Below are 17,563 nucleotides of genomic sequence, written 5' to 3' on the forward strand. Positions count from 1 at the left end.
CAGGAGGCATGTAATGTCTGGTGACCTTGTGTTTTGTGATGGTAAAGGTGATTGTCTATGTATTCATCTTTAATCTCTCATATCAACTGAGAGATAGCATAGTGTATTTATTGTATTTATTGCTTAAAAGAGGAGGCATTGGTGACAGAATGCCTGGGTTCCAGTCCTGACTCAGACTTTTTTGTTGTTTGGCCTTGGGCAAATAATGTAATCTTTCTGTGCCTCAGGTTCCTCATTTATAAAAAGAGCATTATATGTATCTACAATGCTCATGTCTAGCATATAGTAAACTTTTGATAAAGGTTACTTGTGATTTTTAATGGTGTTATTAAAACTAAACTAAAAATAGAAATACCATTTGACCCAGGTTAATGGTGTTACTAAAACTAAACTAAAAATAGAAATACCATTTTGATAAAGATTACTTGTGATTTTTAATGGTGTTACTTGATTAACACCATTGCAATGGAACCTCCCTCCCTCAAGAAAAGTCCTTCCCCCTTATATAAAAAATAGTGGTATGTTTTGCAAGTTTTCCCTTCTAATTAAAAAAAATATTAATCTTTAATAATATGGTGCTTGATTGTGAAGGCCTTCAACATTTAGATAGTTTAGTCTTATTGTAGTAAATCTGTTGCACAAACTGTTTCTTGGAACATCTGCATCTTTTGTATTTATCTGTCAAATAAAAAAAGTAGGATGATGGCTAAGTTTGGGAATCAGAGTTAAAGTTATGCAGGCTTCTCTGAGCCATTTTAATTGTATTTAATTAATTTCCAAGAACTAGTTTATTTTTATGTATAAATGTACACTCATTTCTGGAATATATCTTCCAGATAGAAGTTAAAGGTCTCCCACCTTGAGGTACCCATATTTTCAGTTCCTGAGTGGCATGGTGGGAAGTGGGGAGGCCTGGAGGTGGGGCTGCTTACTAACAGTTCCTCACATGCAGGGTGCCGCTTGGATGGGCGGTATGCCACATGGGGACTTGCCTGCAGGCTCAGCCTGGGAAAGAAGAGGTTTAACATGCAGCATATCCAAATTTATGTGGATAGAGTAAAATGTCCATTATAATCTATACTTTAAACATAATTTGGGAAAGTCTGTAGTAAATATTAGGGAACTATTGGAAATTTGCGGATTTTGACATGAACACTGTAAGTTATAAAGAACGACTTGTAGGAATAGGAAGAGACTAGTAGCAGGAAAATCAATTCTTACAGCAGTTTAGGCTTGAAGCAAAAGGGTGTTTTTCTTTTAAGTATTGGTATTACACATTCTTACATTGGTTTCAAGTGTATACAGCACAGTGGTTCAAAAGTTACCCACATTATAAAATCCTCATCCCAACTAGTGCTGTTACTATCAACATAGAAAGATATTACAGAATCATTGGCTGTATTCTCCATGCTGTCCTACCATCCCTGTGATCAACTTATATTGTGATGGAAAATTTTATTTTATGGCTTTCTTTTTTATTTTGGTATCATTAATACACACTTACATGAACAACATTGTGGTTACTAGATTTCCCCCCATTATCAAGTCCCCACCACATACCCCATTAGAGTCACTGTTGATCAACATAGTAAGATGCTATAGAATCACTACTTGTCTTCTCTGTGCTCTACTGCCTTCCCTGTGCCCCTCTCACCCTACATTATGTGTGCTAATCGTAATGCCCCTTTTTCCCCTTATCCCTCCCTTCCCAACCATCTTCCCCAGGCCCTTTCCCTTTGGTAACTGTTAATCCATTCTGGGGTTCTGTGAGTCTGCAGCTGTTTTGTTCCTTCAGTTTTTTCGTTGTTCTTAAACTCCACAAATGAGTGAAATCACTTGAAACTTGTCTTTCTATGCCTGGCTTATTTCACTAAGCATAATACCCTCTAGCTCCATCCATGTTGTTGCAAATGGTAGGATTTGTTTTCTTCTTATGGCTGAACAATATTCCATTGTGTATATTCCATTGTGTATATGTACCACATCTTCTTTATCCATTCATCTACTGATGGAAACTTAGGTTGCTTCCATTTCTTGCCTATTGTAAATAGTGCTGCGATAAACATAGGGGTGCATCTGTTTTCTTCAAACTGTGCTGCTGCATTCTTAGGGTAAACTAGAAGTGGAATTCCTGGGTCAAATGGTATTTCTATTTTGAGCTTTTAGAGGAACCTGCATACTGCTTTCCACAATGGTTGAACTAATTTACATTCCCACCAGCAGTGTAGGAGGGTTCCTCTTTCTCTACATCCTTGCCAACATTCGTTGTTTGTCTTTTGGATGTTGACCATCCTAACTGATGTGAGTTGATATCTCATTGTGGTTTTAATTTGCATTTCTCTGATGATTAGCGATGCAGAGCATCTTTTCATGTGCCTGTTGGCCATCTGAATTTCTTCTTTGGAGAAGTGTGTGTTCAGATCCTCTGCCCATTTTTTAATTGGATTATTTGCTTTTTCTTTGTTGAGGTGCATAAGCTCTTTGCATATTTTGGATGTCAACCCCTTATCGGATATGTCATTTACGAATATATTCTCCCATACTGTAGGGTGCCTTTTTATTCTACTGATGGTGTCCTTTGCTGTACAGAAGATATTTAGTTTGATATAGTCCCACTTGTTCATTTCCTTTTGTTTCCTTGCCCATGGAGATAGTGAAGAAGTTGGTCATGTTTATATTCAAGAGAGTTTTGCCTATATTATCTTCTAAGAGTTTTATGGTTTCATGACTTACATTCAGGTCTTTGATCCATTTCAAATTCACTTTTGTGTATGGGGCTAGACAGTAATCCAGTTTCATTCTCTTGTATGTAGCTGTCCAGTTTTGCCAATACCAGCTGTTGAAGAGGTTGTCATTTCCCCATTGTATGTCCATAGCTCTTTTATCGTATATTAATTGATCATAAATGCTTGGGTTAATATTTGGACTCTATTCTATTGTCTATGGGTCTCTTCTTGTGCCAGTACCAAATTGTCTTGATTACTGTGGCTTTGTAGTAGAGCTTGAAGTTGGGAAGCGAGATCCCCCCACCTTTCTTCTTCCTTCTCAGGATAGCTTTGGTTATTTGGGGTCTTTTGTGGTTCCATATGAATTTTAGAACTATTTGTTCCAGTTCATTGAAGAATGCTGTAGGTTTTTAATAGGGATTGCATTGAATCTGTATATTGCTTTAGGCAGGATGGCCATTTTGACAATATTAATTCTTCCTAGCCAAGAGCATGGAATGAATTTCCATTTACTAGTTTCCTCTTTAATTTCTCTTAGGAGACTCTTGTAGTTTTCAGGGTATAGGTCTTTCACTTCCTTGGTTAGGTTTATTCCTAGGTATTTTCTTCTTTTTGATGCCATTGTGAATGGAATTGTTTTCCTGATTTCTCTTTCTGCTAGTTCATTGTTAGTGAATAGAAAAGTCTCAGATTTCTTTTTTTTTAAATTTTATTTTGGTATCATTAATCTATAATTACATGAAGAACATTATGTTTACGAAGCTCCCCCCTTCACCAACTCCCCCCCCACACCCCATTATAGTCACTGTCCATCAGTGTAGTAAGATGCTGTAGAATCACTGCTTGTCTTCATTGTGTTGCACAGCCCTCCCCATGCCCCCCCATATTATACATGCTGATCGTAAGGCCCCCTTTCTTTTTCCCCGCCCTTATCCCTCCCTTCCCACCCATCCTCCCTAGTTCCTTTCCCTTTGGTAACTGTTAGTCCATTTTTGGCTTCTGTGATTGTGCAGCTGTTTTGTTCCTTCAGTTTTTCTTTGTTCTAATACTCCACATATGAATGAAATCATTTGATACTTGTCTTTCTCCACCTGGCTTATTTCACTGAGCATAATACCCTCTAGCTCCATCCATGTTGTTGCAAATGGTAGGATTTGTTTTCTTCTTATGGCTGAATAATATTCCATTGTGTATATGTATCATATCTTCTTTATCTATTCATCTACTGATGGACACTTAGATTGCTTCCATTTCTTGGCTATTGTAAATAGTGCTACGATAAATGTAGGGGTGCATCTGTCTTCTTCAAACTGGGCTGCTGCATTCTTAGGGTAAATTCCTAGAAGTGTAATTCCTGGGTCAAATGGTATTTCTATTTTGAGCTTTTTGAGGAACCTCCATACTGCTTTCCACAATGGTTGAACTAATTTACATTCCCACCAGCAGTGTAGGAGGGTTCCCCTTTCTCCACATCCTCACCAGCATTTGTTGTTTGTCTTTTGGATGGTGGCGATCCTTACTGGTGTGAGGTGATATCTCATTGTGGTTTTAATTTGCATTTCTCTGATGATTAGCAGTGCGGAGCATCTTTTCATGTGCCTGTTGGCCATCTGAATTTCTTCTTTGGAGAAGTGTGTGTTCAGATCCTCTGCCCCTATGTTTCCCTGAGCACTGTTTTAGCTGTGTCTCACAAATTTTGATGTTATATTTCCATTTTCATTTTCCCCAGTGTATTTTCTTGATTTGCCTTGAGATTTCCTTTGACCCATGGATTGTTTAGAAGTGCAGTGTTTAGTTTCCAAATGTTCAGAGATTTCCTGTTATTTTACTGATTTTTAGTTTGATTTCATTATAGCTGGTGAACATAATCTATAGGATTTCAATTATTTTATAATCCAGAGTGTAGTTTCTCTTGGGATATGTTCTGTGACATTTTAAAATAATGTATTCTGTTGTTCTTGAGTGGAGTGTTGATAAATGTTGGTTTGGCTGTATTGGCTGATGGTATTATCTTATGGCCTTGCTGAATATCTGTCTATTTGTTCTATCACTTGTTGAGAGGGCATATTGAAGTCTCCAAGATTATTGTGAATTTGTCAGCCCTCTCAGTTTTCACTTTATGTATTTTTCAGCTGTATTGTTTGGTGCATACACATTTAAGATTGCTTTGTTTTCTTGATGGATTGGTTCTTTTATCATTATGTAATGTTCTTCTTTATCCCTGATAATTTCTTTTGCTCCCTTGACATCTTTATCTGATACTAATATATAGCCACTTCTGCTTTTTAAATATTTGCATAATACATCTTTTTCCTCCCCTTCCTTTCTCTTCCCTTTCCTCCCCTCTCCTTTGCTTTCTTTCCTTTTTCTTTCTACCTGCTTAAATATCATTATATTTGAGGTGAATTTCTTGTAGACCACATATTGTTAGGTCATGTTGCTTAATCTACTATGCAATCTCTGGTTTTTAACTGATAGATTTAGATGAATTATACATAATGTAATTATTGATGTTTCCACCATTTTATTTTTTGTTTCTGTTCTTTCATTTCTCTGTTTTCTTTCTCTTCCTTTTCCTATAGGTTATTAAGCACTTTTAAACAATCCGTTTTTATCTAAGTATTTTTGAGTATATCTCTTGGTATGGCTTTTTTTTTTTTTTTAACTAATAGCTCAAAGTATTATATTACAGGTATATATCTTACCACAGTCTACTACTGGTGCTGTCATTTTACCATTTTGAGTGATGTGTGGAAGCTTTACCTCTCTTTATACCCCATTGTCCTTCCCCACTTGCAACATGATTATCTTAAATATTCCTCTACATATATTTTGAACCACATCAGATAGTGTTAATAATTTTTGCTTCAACCATCAAACATAATTTACCTTACTGTTTTCTTTTTGTCACCCTGATGTTCTAAGATTCCTTCTTTAATTTTATTTCATCTGAGAATATCTTGATTTCCTTTACATTCTGGAAGACTATTTCCTTTGAATATGGGTTTCAATTTGTTTAGCGCTCAAAAAATGTGCCACTTCTTTGTGACTCGCCCTTAGTTCTCTCCATCTCTCTACTGAGCACCTGTTATTAAACAATTTCATTTATGTGAATACTTTTTAGAGAAGTCTTGCTAACTTGCCCCAGTGGTTATCTCACTCTTGGTGCACAGCCTTCATTCTGGGATCTTCTTTCATAGCCATCCTGGGAATTCCTGTGCCATCTCTTTTCTTGGGTCTCCATTACTTGTGTTTCTCATTTTTGTTTATTCTCTGACTGCTACTGGAAAGAATTTTTTTGGAATTTTGAATGTCTGAATCTCTTTCTCCTATACTCACATTTGATTGATAATTTGGTAAATGTAGAATTTTAGATTCCCTAGAAATTTTGAAGGTATTGTTCTATGTCTATATGTGACCTGTTTTGGGTTTTGGGGTTTATTTTTTGTTTGATTTGCTTTTTGTATGTTTTTACCTTCTGTAACTTCTCTAGTGCTCTGAAATTTGTCAGTGATATGTTTTATAGATCTATTTCATCCACAATTCTGACCCTTGGTGTACCCTTTCAATTTGTAAATTCATCAACGTCAGGTTTATTGAAGTATAATTTACATACAATAAAAATTCACCCTTCTTAGGGCATAGTTCTGTTAACTTCCAGTTAGATAACTGCCACCATAATCAACATGTAAAACAGTTCTTTGGAATTTTGACCATCACTGATGATCAAATATTTATATGTATATGTGTGTGCACTCACATGTGTGTGCTTTCCTCTGGGACTGATCAGAGCTCTCAAAGAAGCATTCTCTGCACTCTTCCCTGGACTGTATAAAGTTGGCTGCAAGCCTGTCTGAAGCAAATGGTAGGATGAAAGTTAGTGATATCAGCATTTAGTATGTGAACTTTCACTTGATCCCCCTTTTTGAATATGCTCCTCTCACCCTCATTGGTACCTAGTGTTTTCCATCCCAAGGACTGTGTTTTAAATTTTCCAAACAGTAAAACTTTGATTGGAATGGGGAAGGGGATCTAAGAATCTGACATATCTTAAATGGATATTCAGTCATTCCATTTGTTCTTAAACCCACCTTAGTCCCCACTCAGTATTGTCAGTTCCTCAACCTTTTGGGGATTCTGCTTTTCACCATTCCTTATTGCTGATTTAGAATTTGGCTTTTTCAAATATGCTAAGTAATTTATCACTTCTTTGCAGTTTCCAAACTGCTATTGCTATCATCTCATCTTCTTTGTCTCTCAGGGCTTCAAGCTTTAAACAATCCTTGCCTGTCATTGTAATGGGATTTCAGAGAAGGGTAGAAGTAATTGCATGTGTTTATTAGTTCATTACCTTTAATAAAAGTCCCTCTTTTTTAATTTTTTTATTTTGATATCATTAATGTACAGTTACTAGAACAACATTATGGTTATTAGACTCCCCCCATTATCAAGTCCCCCCCACATACCCCATTACAGTCGCTGTCCATCAGCGTAGTAAGATGCTATAGAATCATTACTTGTCTTCTCTGTATTTTTTGCCTTTCCCATGTCGCACCCCCCTACATTATGTGTGCTAGTCATAATGCCCCATTTCCCCCATAATCCCTCCCTTCCCACCCACCCTCTCCAGTCCCTAAAAGTCCCTCTTTCTTAAAAAAAAAAAGGCTAATCTTATGGACCCTTTATGATCTAGTTTCTGCCTGTCTTTCCAGCCTCATTTCTCTGCTGCAACCACCCCCAGCCTAAGCTCCAGTCGCATGCATCTACTTAAGAGATTGCCAAACAAATCATGTTGCTCCATGCCTTTCAGCTCTGCACATGCTGTTTCCTCAGTGTACTGCTTGTCACTTTGCTCAGTGATGTTTTGCTGACTCACATGTATGCCCCTCTGTCAGAGTGCTTATTTATTCCTGCAATTATTTACTAACTTTTTTTTGTTATTGTTATCATTAATCTACAATTACATGAAGAACATTATGTTTACTAGAGTCCCCCCTTCACCAAGCCCCCCCACAAACCCCATTACAGTCACTGTCCATCAGCATAGTAAGATGTTGTAGAATCACTACTTGTCTTCTCTGTGTTCCACAGCCCTCCCCATGCCCCCCTCACATTATACATGCTAATTGTAATACCCCCTTTCTTTTTTCCCGCCCTTTTCCCTCCTTTCCCTCCCATTCTCCCCAGTCCCTTTACCTTTGGTAACTGTTAGTCCATTCTTGGGTTCTGTGATTCTGCTGCTGTTTTGTTCCTTCAGTTTTTCTTTGTTCTTATACTCCACATATGAGTGAAATCATTTGGTATTTGTCTTTCTCCATCTGATTTATTTCACTGAGCATGATACCCTCTAGCTCCATCCATGTTGTTGCAAATGATAGGATTTGTTTTCTTCTTATGGCTGAATAAATTCCATTGTGTATATGTACCACATCTTCTTTATCCATTCATCTACTGATGGACACTTAGATTGCTTCCATTTCTTGGCTATTGTAAATAGTGCTGTGATAAACATAGGGGTGCATCTGTCTTTTTCAAATTGGGCTGCTGCATTCTTAGGGTAAATTCCTAGAAGTGGAATTCCTGGGTCAAATGGTATTTGGATTTTGAGGTTTTTGAGGAACCTCCATACTGCTTTCCATAGTGGTTCAACTAATTTACATTACCACCAGCAGTGTAGGAGGGTTCCCCTTTCTCCACAACCTCACCAACATTTGTTTTTGTTTGTCTTTTGGATGGTAGCCAACCTTACTGGTAAGAGGTGATATCTCATTGTGGTTTTAATTTGCATTTCTCTGATAACTAGCGATGTGGAGCATCTTTTCAGGTGTCTGTTGACCATCGGAATTTCTTCTTTGGAGAATTGTCTGTTTAGCTCCTCTTTTTGTTTGTTGAGGTGCGTGAGCTCTTTATGTATTTTGGATGTCAAGCCTTTATCGGATCTGTCATCTATGAATATATTCTCCCATACTGTAGAGTACCTTTTTGTTCTATTGATGGTGTCCTTTGCTGTACAGAAGCTTTTCAGCTTGATGTAGTCCCACTTGTTCATTTTTGCTTTTTTTTCCCCTTGCCCGGGAAGATATGTTCATGAAGAAGTTGCTCATGTTTATGTCCAAGAGATTTTTGCCTATGTTTTTTTCTAAGAGTTTTATGGTTTCATGACTTACATTCAGGTCTTTGATCCATTTCGTATTTACTTTTGTGTATAGGGTTAGACAGTGATCCAGTTTCATTCTCTTATATGTAGCTGTCCAGTTTTGCCAGCACCATCTTTTGAAGAGACTGTCATTTCCCTATTGTATGTCTATGTCTCCTTTATCATCTATTAATTGACCATTATGTTTGGGTTAATATCTGGAGTCTCTATTCTGTTCCACTGGTCTGTGGCTCTGTTCTTGTGCCAGTACCAAATTATCTTGATTACTGTGGCTTTGTAGTAGAGCTTGAAGTTGGGGAGCGAGATTCCCCCACTTTATTCTTCCTTCTCAGGATTGCTTTGGCTATTCAGGGTCTTTGGTGTTTCCATATGAATATTTGAACTATTTGTTCCAGTTTGTTGAAGAATGCTGTTGGTAATTTGATAGGGATTGCATCAAATGTGTATATTGCTTTGGGCAGGATGGTCATTTTGACAATATTAATTCTTCCTAGCCAAGAGCATGGGATGAGTTTCCATTTGTTAGTGTCCTCTTTAATTTCTCTTAAGAGTGTCTTATAGTTTTCAGGGTATAGGTCTTTCACTTCCTTGGTTAGGTTTATTCCTAGATATTTTATTCCTTTTGATGCAATTGTGAATGGAATTGTTTTCCTGATTTCTCTATTAGTTCATTGTTAGTGTATAGGAAAGCCACAGATTTCTGTGTGTTAATTTTGTATCCTGCAACTTTGCTGTATTCCGATATCAGTTCTAGTAGTTTTAGAATGGAGTCTTTAGGGTTTTTTATGCACAGTATCATGTCATCTGCAAATAGTGACAGTCTGACTTCTTCTTTACCAATTTGGATTCCTTGTATTTATTTGTTTTGTCTAATTGCCGTGGCTAGGACCTCCAGTGCTATGTTAAATAACCGTGGGGAGAGTGGGCATCCCTGTCTTTTTCCTGATCTCTGAGGAAAAGCTTTCAGCTTCTCGCTGTTCAGTATGATGTTGGCTGTGGGTTTATCATATATGGCCTTTATTATGTTGAGGTACCTGCCCTCTATACCCATTTTGTTGAGAGTTTTTATCATGAATGGATGTTGAATTTTGTCGAATGCTTCTTTAGCATCTACGGAGATGATCATGTGGTTTTTGTCCTTCTTTTTGTTGATGTGGATGATGTTGATGGATTTTCGAATGTTGTACCATCCTTGCATCCCTGGGATGAATCCCACTGGGTCATGGTGTATGATCCTTTTGATATATTTTTGAATTTGGTTTGCTAATATTTTGTTGAGTATTTTTGCATCTACGTTCATGAGGGATATTGGTCTGTAGTTTTCTTTTTTGGTGGGGTCTTTGCCTGGTTTTGGTGTTAGGGTGATGTTGGCTTCATAGAATGAGTTTGGGAGTATTCCGTCCTCTTCTATTTTTTGGAAAAGTTTAAGGAGAATGGGTATTATATCTTCTCTGTATGTCTGATAAAATTCCGAGGTAAATCCATCTGGCCCAGGGGTTTTTTTCTTGGGTAGTTTTTTGATTACCGATTCAATTTCATTGCTGGTAATTGGTTCTTTTAAATTTTGTGATTCTTCCTTGGTCAGTCTTGGAAGGTTGTATTTTTCTAGGAAGTTGTCCATTTCTTCTAGGTTTTCCTGCTTGTTAGCATATAGGTTTTCATAGTATTCTCTAATAATTCTTTGTATTTCTGTGGGATCCATCGTGATTTTTCCTTTCTCGTTTCTGATTCTGTTGATGTGTGTTGGTTCTCTTTTTCTCTTATTAAGTTTGGCTAGAGGCTTATCTGTTTTGTTTATTTTCTCAAAGTATCATCTCTTGGTTTCATTGATTTTTTTCTATTGTTTTATTCTTCTCTATTTTATTTACTTCTTCTCTGATCTTTATTATGCCCCTCCTTCTGCTGACTTTAGGCCTCATTTGTTCTTCTTTTTCCAGTTTGATAATTGTGATGTTAGACTGTTCATTTGGGATTGTTCTTCTGTCTTTAAGTATGCCTGGATTCCTATATACTTTCCTCTTAAGACTGCTTTTGCTGTGTCCCACAGATGTTGGGGCTTTCTGTTGTTGTTGTCATTTGTTTCCATATATTGCTTGATCTCTATTTTAATTTGTTCATTGATCCATTGATTATTTAGGAGCATGTTGTTAAGCCTCCATGTGTTTGTGGGCCTTTTTGCTTTCTTTGTACAATTTAGTTCTAGTTTTATATCTCTGTGGTCTGAGAAATTGGTTGGTAGAATTTCAATCTCTTTGAATTTAGTGAGGCTCTTCTTGTGGCCTAGTATGTGGTCTGTTCTTTAGAATGTTCCATGTGCACTTGAGAAGAATGTGTATCCTGTTGCTTTTGGGTGTAGAGTTCTATATATGTCTATTAGGTCCATCTGTTCTAGTGTGTTATTCAGTGCCTCTGTGTCCTTACTTATTTTCTGTCCAGTGCATCTATCCTTTTATTTACTTACTTTTTAAACAGTTTCATTCTACAGGTTTCTTAACTTTGGTGGGAGGGCTTTCTGTAAATTAGGAGCAGGAAGTCTTAGAATACCCTGAAATTATTTGCAAAAATTTCATGTTTGTACATATTTTTGGAAAATTCTCTAAGATAGATTTTCTGCTAGGATAATGCATCAAAAATACTTGGGGAGCTTTTTAAAAATATAATTGCTTTGGGCTTCACTCCTGAGAACTACTGAGTTACAGTTTGAAACTTGGGCCCAGAAAGACATGTTTTCAGAAATCTCCCTAATTAGAACTAGATATCTATCCATCATCTACATTAACTCAAGGGCCTGGCACATAGTGAACATTGAGTAAATGTTTAAAGAACAAATGAGGGAGTAACTTGGCATTCATAGCATGATCTGAACTAAACTTCTTATATAAAACCTGAGTGCAAATATGGAAATAACTGATTTTCCTCTGTTATATAAAGGAAGCCATAGCCTGAATAGGAGAGAGTGGATTATTTTTTCAAAGGCAGAGGGAAGCTTTGGAGAGCTAGCTGTAAGAATGAGAGAAAAATTGAAGGATCAGGCATAAAACAACATGTATATATATATCTATATATCTGGTCTAATTTTGGTTCCTCTAGCTGCTTTTAATTGTATTTGACCCAGTGTCTTGATTCCAAATTGTATGTTTCTATACATTTGGATGTCACAGATATCACTACTATATAGACCTAATTTCATAAACTGCAAACTTAAATTTAATATATGGGTAGCAATGTGGAAAATGGAGAGATTGACATGTGCACTGGGAAAAAATACATGCCGTACTATTGTAATTAAATAATTTTAATAAATCATTGCAACTAAAGAATGAGAATAGAAGGAACCTTAATTTTCTGGAATGCTGTCTTGTGCTTCCTCTCTGTTTAAGGTTTGAGAAAAATGTGTAGATCAGAACTATGTCCTCTGCTTTACTTCGAAGCTTCTTTTATGTAGTGTGGAGCTGTTAGTATATTTTTATATGTGTGTGAAGGAAATCGTCAGGCTCTTTTGCTTTTTGTATTTTCTATTTATTATTTTTATTTTGTTGTGTAGGTATTTAAGAGATTATGGCATCTGAAACTCACAATGTTAAAAAACGGAACTTTTGTAATAATATTGAGGATCATTCCATTGATCTTCCTAGAAAGAGGATCTCTAATTTCACTAATAAGAACATGAAGGAGGTAAGTCCATAGTTTTTAGGTAACAGATAAGATGGTAGCTTAGTCTGTTCAGGCTGCTGTAAAAGAATATACACTGGGTGGCCTATAAACCACAAAGGTTTATTTCTCACAGTTCTAAAGAGGCTGAGAAGTCCAAGATCAAGGCCCATCCAGATTTGGTATCTGGTGAGGGCCCACTTTCTGGTTCACAGATGGCCATCCTCTTGCGGTATGCTCATGTGGCAGAAGGGGCAAGATAGCTCTCTGGGGTCTCTCTTATAAGGGCACTAATCCTATACATGAGGGCTCCACCCTCTTGACCTAATTACCTCCCAAAGGTCCTACCTCCTAATAACATCACTTTTGGGTTGGTGGGTGGCATTATAGGATTTCAACATAGGAATTTTGGGAGACACAATCATTTAGTCTATCAGACAGTTTACACTGTTTGGTCTGTAGATAGTTTTGGTAAATTATTTTAAACAACGAGGGTGTCATAATTCCGCTTAACTTCCCAGAATTAAGTATAATTAATAAATATTGAGAACTGTTTATATTCTAAAAGCTCTAAAAACTTTCTTGACCAGTATACTGTTTGACATAATGTAATTTGAATATATTAGCTTAATTTTAAGGAGAACTCTCAGAGGTGCTTTTTGTTCACTATTGCAAGGCTCATAGCACTGATGTAATTTTTTAAGCCACATTAAAATTCAACTCACTTATTAAGTACCTTTTAAGTATAATACATGACTAGTGGCATGGAAAACAGGGAGTTGGATATATTGTTCTATCGAAAATACCTGTATGCAGTATTGTTGTAACTAATGATTGAGACTGCCATTAGAACAGAAAAGGTTTTAATCCAAAAAGCTTAACCGTTGAATATCAGATTTATTGATATCAATCACAAAGTTTATATAGCTTCACTAAAAAATTTAAATATGCTGCAGCTACCTACTTTTATTTTTCAGGTTAAGAAATCTCCAAAACAGTTGGCTGCTGACGTAAATAGGTAAGAGCTTCTTTAAAGTTTCTGGGAAATGGCAAATACTGAAAGCTGGTAAAAGTGACAGTAGGGGGAAAAATAAGTGTTCTCTTTTATATAATAAATTAACTAACTGTCAGACATCTCCTTTGTGTCAGGCACTCTGCTAAGCATGTCAGTATTATCTCTAATCCTTAACAAAAGTCTTACTAGGTAGTTATCATTACTCCAGCAGTTGATAAGAAAAACTAAAGAACTGTGATTTGTTCAGGGTCAAATACCCAGAAAGTGGTCAGAATGATCCTTGTTCTCAGGTCTGCTGAACTCTAAGGTACTTTCTACTAAACCATTGGTTCTCCAAGTGACCATAAATGAAGTGTCACTTATAGAGAAACTCATAGACACTTATAGAGTGTCACAATAAAGAAAATGAAGTGGTTCTTGAAACCCTTTCAGGGAGTTTTTGAGGTCAAAACAGTATTTGCAACAATACTAAGACATTATCACCTTCTTCATTTTCACCTTTAAGTATAGTTTTCCAGAGGCTATAAAATATTTGATATCACAATAGAATGAATACAGAAGCAGATGCAAGAATCCAGCTGTCTTCCATTAAACCAGATATTAGAAATTCTGCACAAATGTTAAAACAGTGCCATTCTTCTCACTGTATTTTTTGTTTGGAAAACTACTGGGCTTTTTTTTTTTTGTAAAATAGTCTATGTTAATATGTAATGAGTCTAATACTTCTAAATGAATTAAATTTTCTCAGTTTGAGTTATTGCCAACATGAAAAGGGTTCTTTTGAGACCTGAATAATTTTGAGGAGTATAAAACATTTGAGAACCATTATACTAGATTATGAGTTTGCTGTATTGTTTTATCTTACTCAAACATACTTCAGCTCAATCAAAATAAGTATTGCTTTATTATATATTAAAATATATGTTCAGACTTGCACAATTATTGTGTCACTTTGTTAGAAAAAGATTAGGTAACTAGAAAGTGTTACAATTTTCTTACTTCCTGGGTGGCCTGTAATATGTCATTTTAAAAACATCTAGTTAATATGCCTCTTCATTTTCTTTTGATATGAATTATTATCATTTTCATTGCTTCCCGTATGGATTGAAATTCCCTTTTATTTTCCTCTTCAATCTAAGCGTTTTTTAAATTCTATTTACTTCTAATTGAATTATCACAAAATGTGGTTTATTAAATTTTTCTGTTTAAAGACTTTTAATGGTTTTCACTTAAGAAAATCAATTCTTTTTACAGAACAGTTGGACAAGCTGTGAAAAGCCCTAATAAACTACTTAAGGTGATCTATCGCAGGAAGAAAGTTCATCATCCTTTTCCAAATCCTTGTTACAGAAAAAAACAGTCCCCTAAAAGTGGGGGCTGTGACATGGCAAATAAAGAAAATGAACTGGCTTGTGCAGGCCACTTGCCTGAAAAATTACGCCATGATACTCGAACGTACTTGGTTAACTCCAGTGATTCTGGTTCTTCACAGACAGAAAGCCCATCATCAAAATATAGTGGAGGTTTTTTTTCTGAGGTAAGTAAGTTAAGCTTAACTTTATTCCTTTAAACTCTTGGCTTTTTTCTTTGCCATTTTCTATTAGCAGAATAATTCACTGCCCATTGCATTCAGACTTACTTGAATGATTGTAACTTTCTAGACAATTTTTTAGATTAACCAAATTTGAATCAGTAGTTTATTACATTTCTCTAAGTTAGTGATATCTGAGATAGAATGAAATGATTTGATAAGGTACTATAAAAATCCAGACTGGCAAGTTGGCTAGAAGATTTAAAGGAAGGGGAAAGAAGATATCTTGCCTTAAAAGTGGCCCACCAAAGCCACTTATCCAGGCACATTTTGTTGGGTTCTCAAAACTGCCAGTGGAAGCTTTGTTCAGCAAGTTTGCTGCTCTTTTGGCTCAGGCAAAATTAGTTTTTTGAATAGGCTCAAGGGAATATTTTTTTGGGGTGATGGAAATATTTTAAAACTGGATTGTGATGATGGTTGCAAACTCAATAAATTTATTAAAAATCATTGAATTACTTGAAACATGTGAATTTTATAGTATGTAAATTATACCTCAAAATAAATTTTTCAAAAAAGTTATTTGAAGTAGTTTCATAAAAATTTATAAGTACACATATATGAGTTTATAATAGTTATTATTACATGTTTATTGTATATGTTGTGGAAAGTAAAACCAAAAGAAAATATTATCCATAATCTCAACATTTGGAAATAATAGTATTAAATTTTTGATGTACCTTTTCTCTTCATGTTGTAACATAGTTTAATAACTTGATTTTCATATTAAGTAAAATTTAGATACTTTACCATGTAATTAAATAATACTTCTACAATTTTTTAGTGTATACACAACATTATATTACTTGAACGTACCTTGATTCTTTAACTGTGGATTGGTAAATTTAGTGTTGTTTCTGTCTGTCATGACAGTTTGAAAGCATTTTCTGAGGCATTCAAGCAGGAAAAAAAAAACCTCAAATTAAAACGGTCATAAGTATGTAGATGAATGAAAATAAGCCTCAGATTTAAGATAATTATAAGTAAATAAGAATAAAGGTAGAAAATAAGTGTTGTTGACTAAAACCATAACGAAATGATACAAAAGAAGATTCTATTTGCCAGTAAAGTGTTGTAAAAATAAGAACTTGTAAAAATAAAATTTTAGAGTAATAGATCTGTTAGTGATACTACAAGTGAAGAAAGTAAATATAGTATCTATGAAAAAAGACTGAGCAAGGAGAATTTTATTTAATAGTGAATTATCATGAGCCCTGGATAATAGGATGGTAATTCAACCTTAGTGTTAAAGAGAATCATTGCCTTATTAATTTATTCATAGATATTTATTTAGGGCTTCCTGCTGTATAATGCATTCTGTAGGCTCTGAGGAGATAGCTTGGTTGGTGCCCCTATTTTCATGTAATTACAGAAGGGAGGAGGCCAACACTAACTAGATAATCAAGGAAACTGCATACCCTAAAGCCGAAAATCATATATATGACTATATCACAGAAATCTGGCCTACATTGGACCTAGGTTGGTTTTCCAGTTGAACTGAGGGAATAAACATTCTGAGTGCAAGTGTGCACAAAAAAAAATCATACATTTGGATTAGTGCCACAGTGAGACATTTTTTCAAGACCCTCTTTTTTACTTTACTCTCATTTTAACTACTTTTCACAATCCTTCAACTTCACACTTAACTATTAGGTTTATTGATTGTTCTTTTGTTGTTTCAAACCTTTTTTCCTGATTGATTAGTGCCTTCTATAAAAACCTAAATCTAAAAGTGGTGCCATATTATTTTGTCAGAGTTCAAATATCTGTAACTTTTTGTCCCACAGATCCACTCCTAGGTATTTACCAAAGAGAATTGAAAACCTGTCCACACAGATACTTATAAACAAATGTTCATAAAACATTCATAATAGCCAAAAGTGGAAACAATCCAAATGTCCTTCAAGTGATGTGTGGATAAACAAAATGCCATAGATCCATATAATGGAATATCATTTGACCATTAAGGAGTAAAATACCAACATATGTTACGCCATGTATAATCCTTGAAAACATTATGCTGTGTGAAGGAAGCCACACTATAAAAGGCCACATATTATATGCTTTAATTTGTATGAACTCTCTAGGTTAGGTAAAGTTACGGAGACAGACAGTAGATTAATGGTTGCCAGAGGCTGTAGAGAGGGAAGAATAGAGCAGAGCCCAGGGTTTCTTTTGAGGGTAACAAAAATACTCTAAAATTGATAATGGTGATGATTGCACAATTCCAAGAATGCACTAAAAATGACTGAACTGTACATTTTAAGTGAGTATATTTTATGGTATATGAATTATCTTAATCTGTTAGTTTAAAAAGTTGATCTAGCTGTTTCAATTCTAAACTTAATCCTATGGAAGTATTTGTACAAGACACATATTTATATACATAAGGATGTTCATTGATGCATAGTTTTAATAGGGAAAAA

General features: G+C 35.4%; 2 protein-coding genes across 6 annotated transcripts in view; one reads left to right on the plus strand and one right to left on the minus strand.

Moving 5' to 3' along the window:
• EMC4 (ER membrane protein complex subunit 4) overlaps nucleotides 1–17,563 on the minus strand; it is a 101,234-nt gene that overhangs the window by 42,392 nt on the left and 41,279 nt on the right. The gene's annotated exons all lie outside the window — the stretch shown is intronic.
• The window catches only part of KATNBL1 (katanin regulatory subunit B1 like 1), a 40,582-nt gene that overhangs the window by 16,279 nt on the left and 6,740 nt on the right, over nucleotides 1–17,563 (plus strand). For all 5 annotated transcript variants that reach the window (XM_057488644.1, XM_036887559.2, XM_057488645.1 and 2 more), the window contains exons 2-4: nucleotides 12,428–12,558; nucleotides 13,512–13,552; nucleotides 14,804–15,086. In XM_057488644.1, coding sequence (XP_057344627.1) covers nucleotides 12,442–12,558; nucleotides 13,512–13,552; nucleotides 14,804–15,086 — 441 coding nt within the window. In that variant the 5' untranslated portion in view covers nucleotides 12,428–12,441. The remainder of the gene's footprint in view (nucleotides 1–12,427; nucleotides 12,559–13,511; nucleotides 13,553–14,803; nucleotides 15,087–17,563) is intronic.

The sequence above is a fragment of the Manis pentadactyla genome, chromosome 11 (assembly GCF_030020395.1).
Source record: "Manis pentadactyla isolate mManPen7 chromosome 11, mManPen7.hap1, whole genome shotgun sequence".
In the NCBI taxonomy this organism is placed as follows: Eukaryota; Metazoa; Chordata; class Mammalia; order Pholidota; family Manidae; genus Manis; species Manis pentadactyla.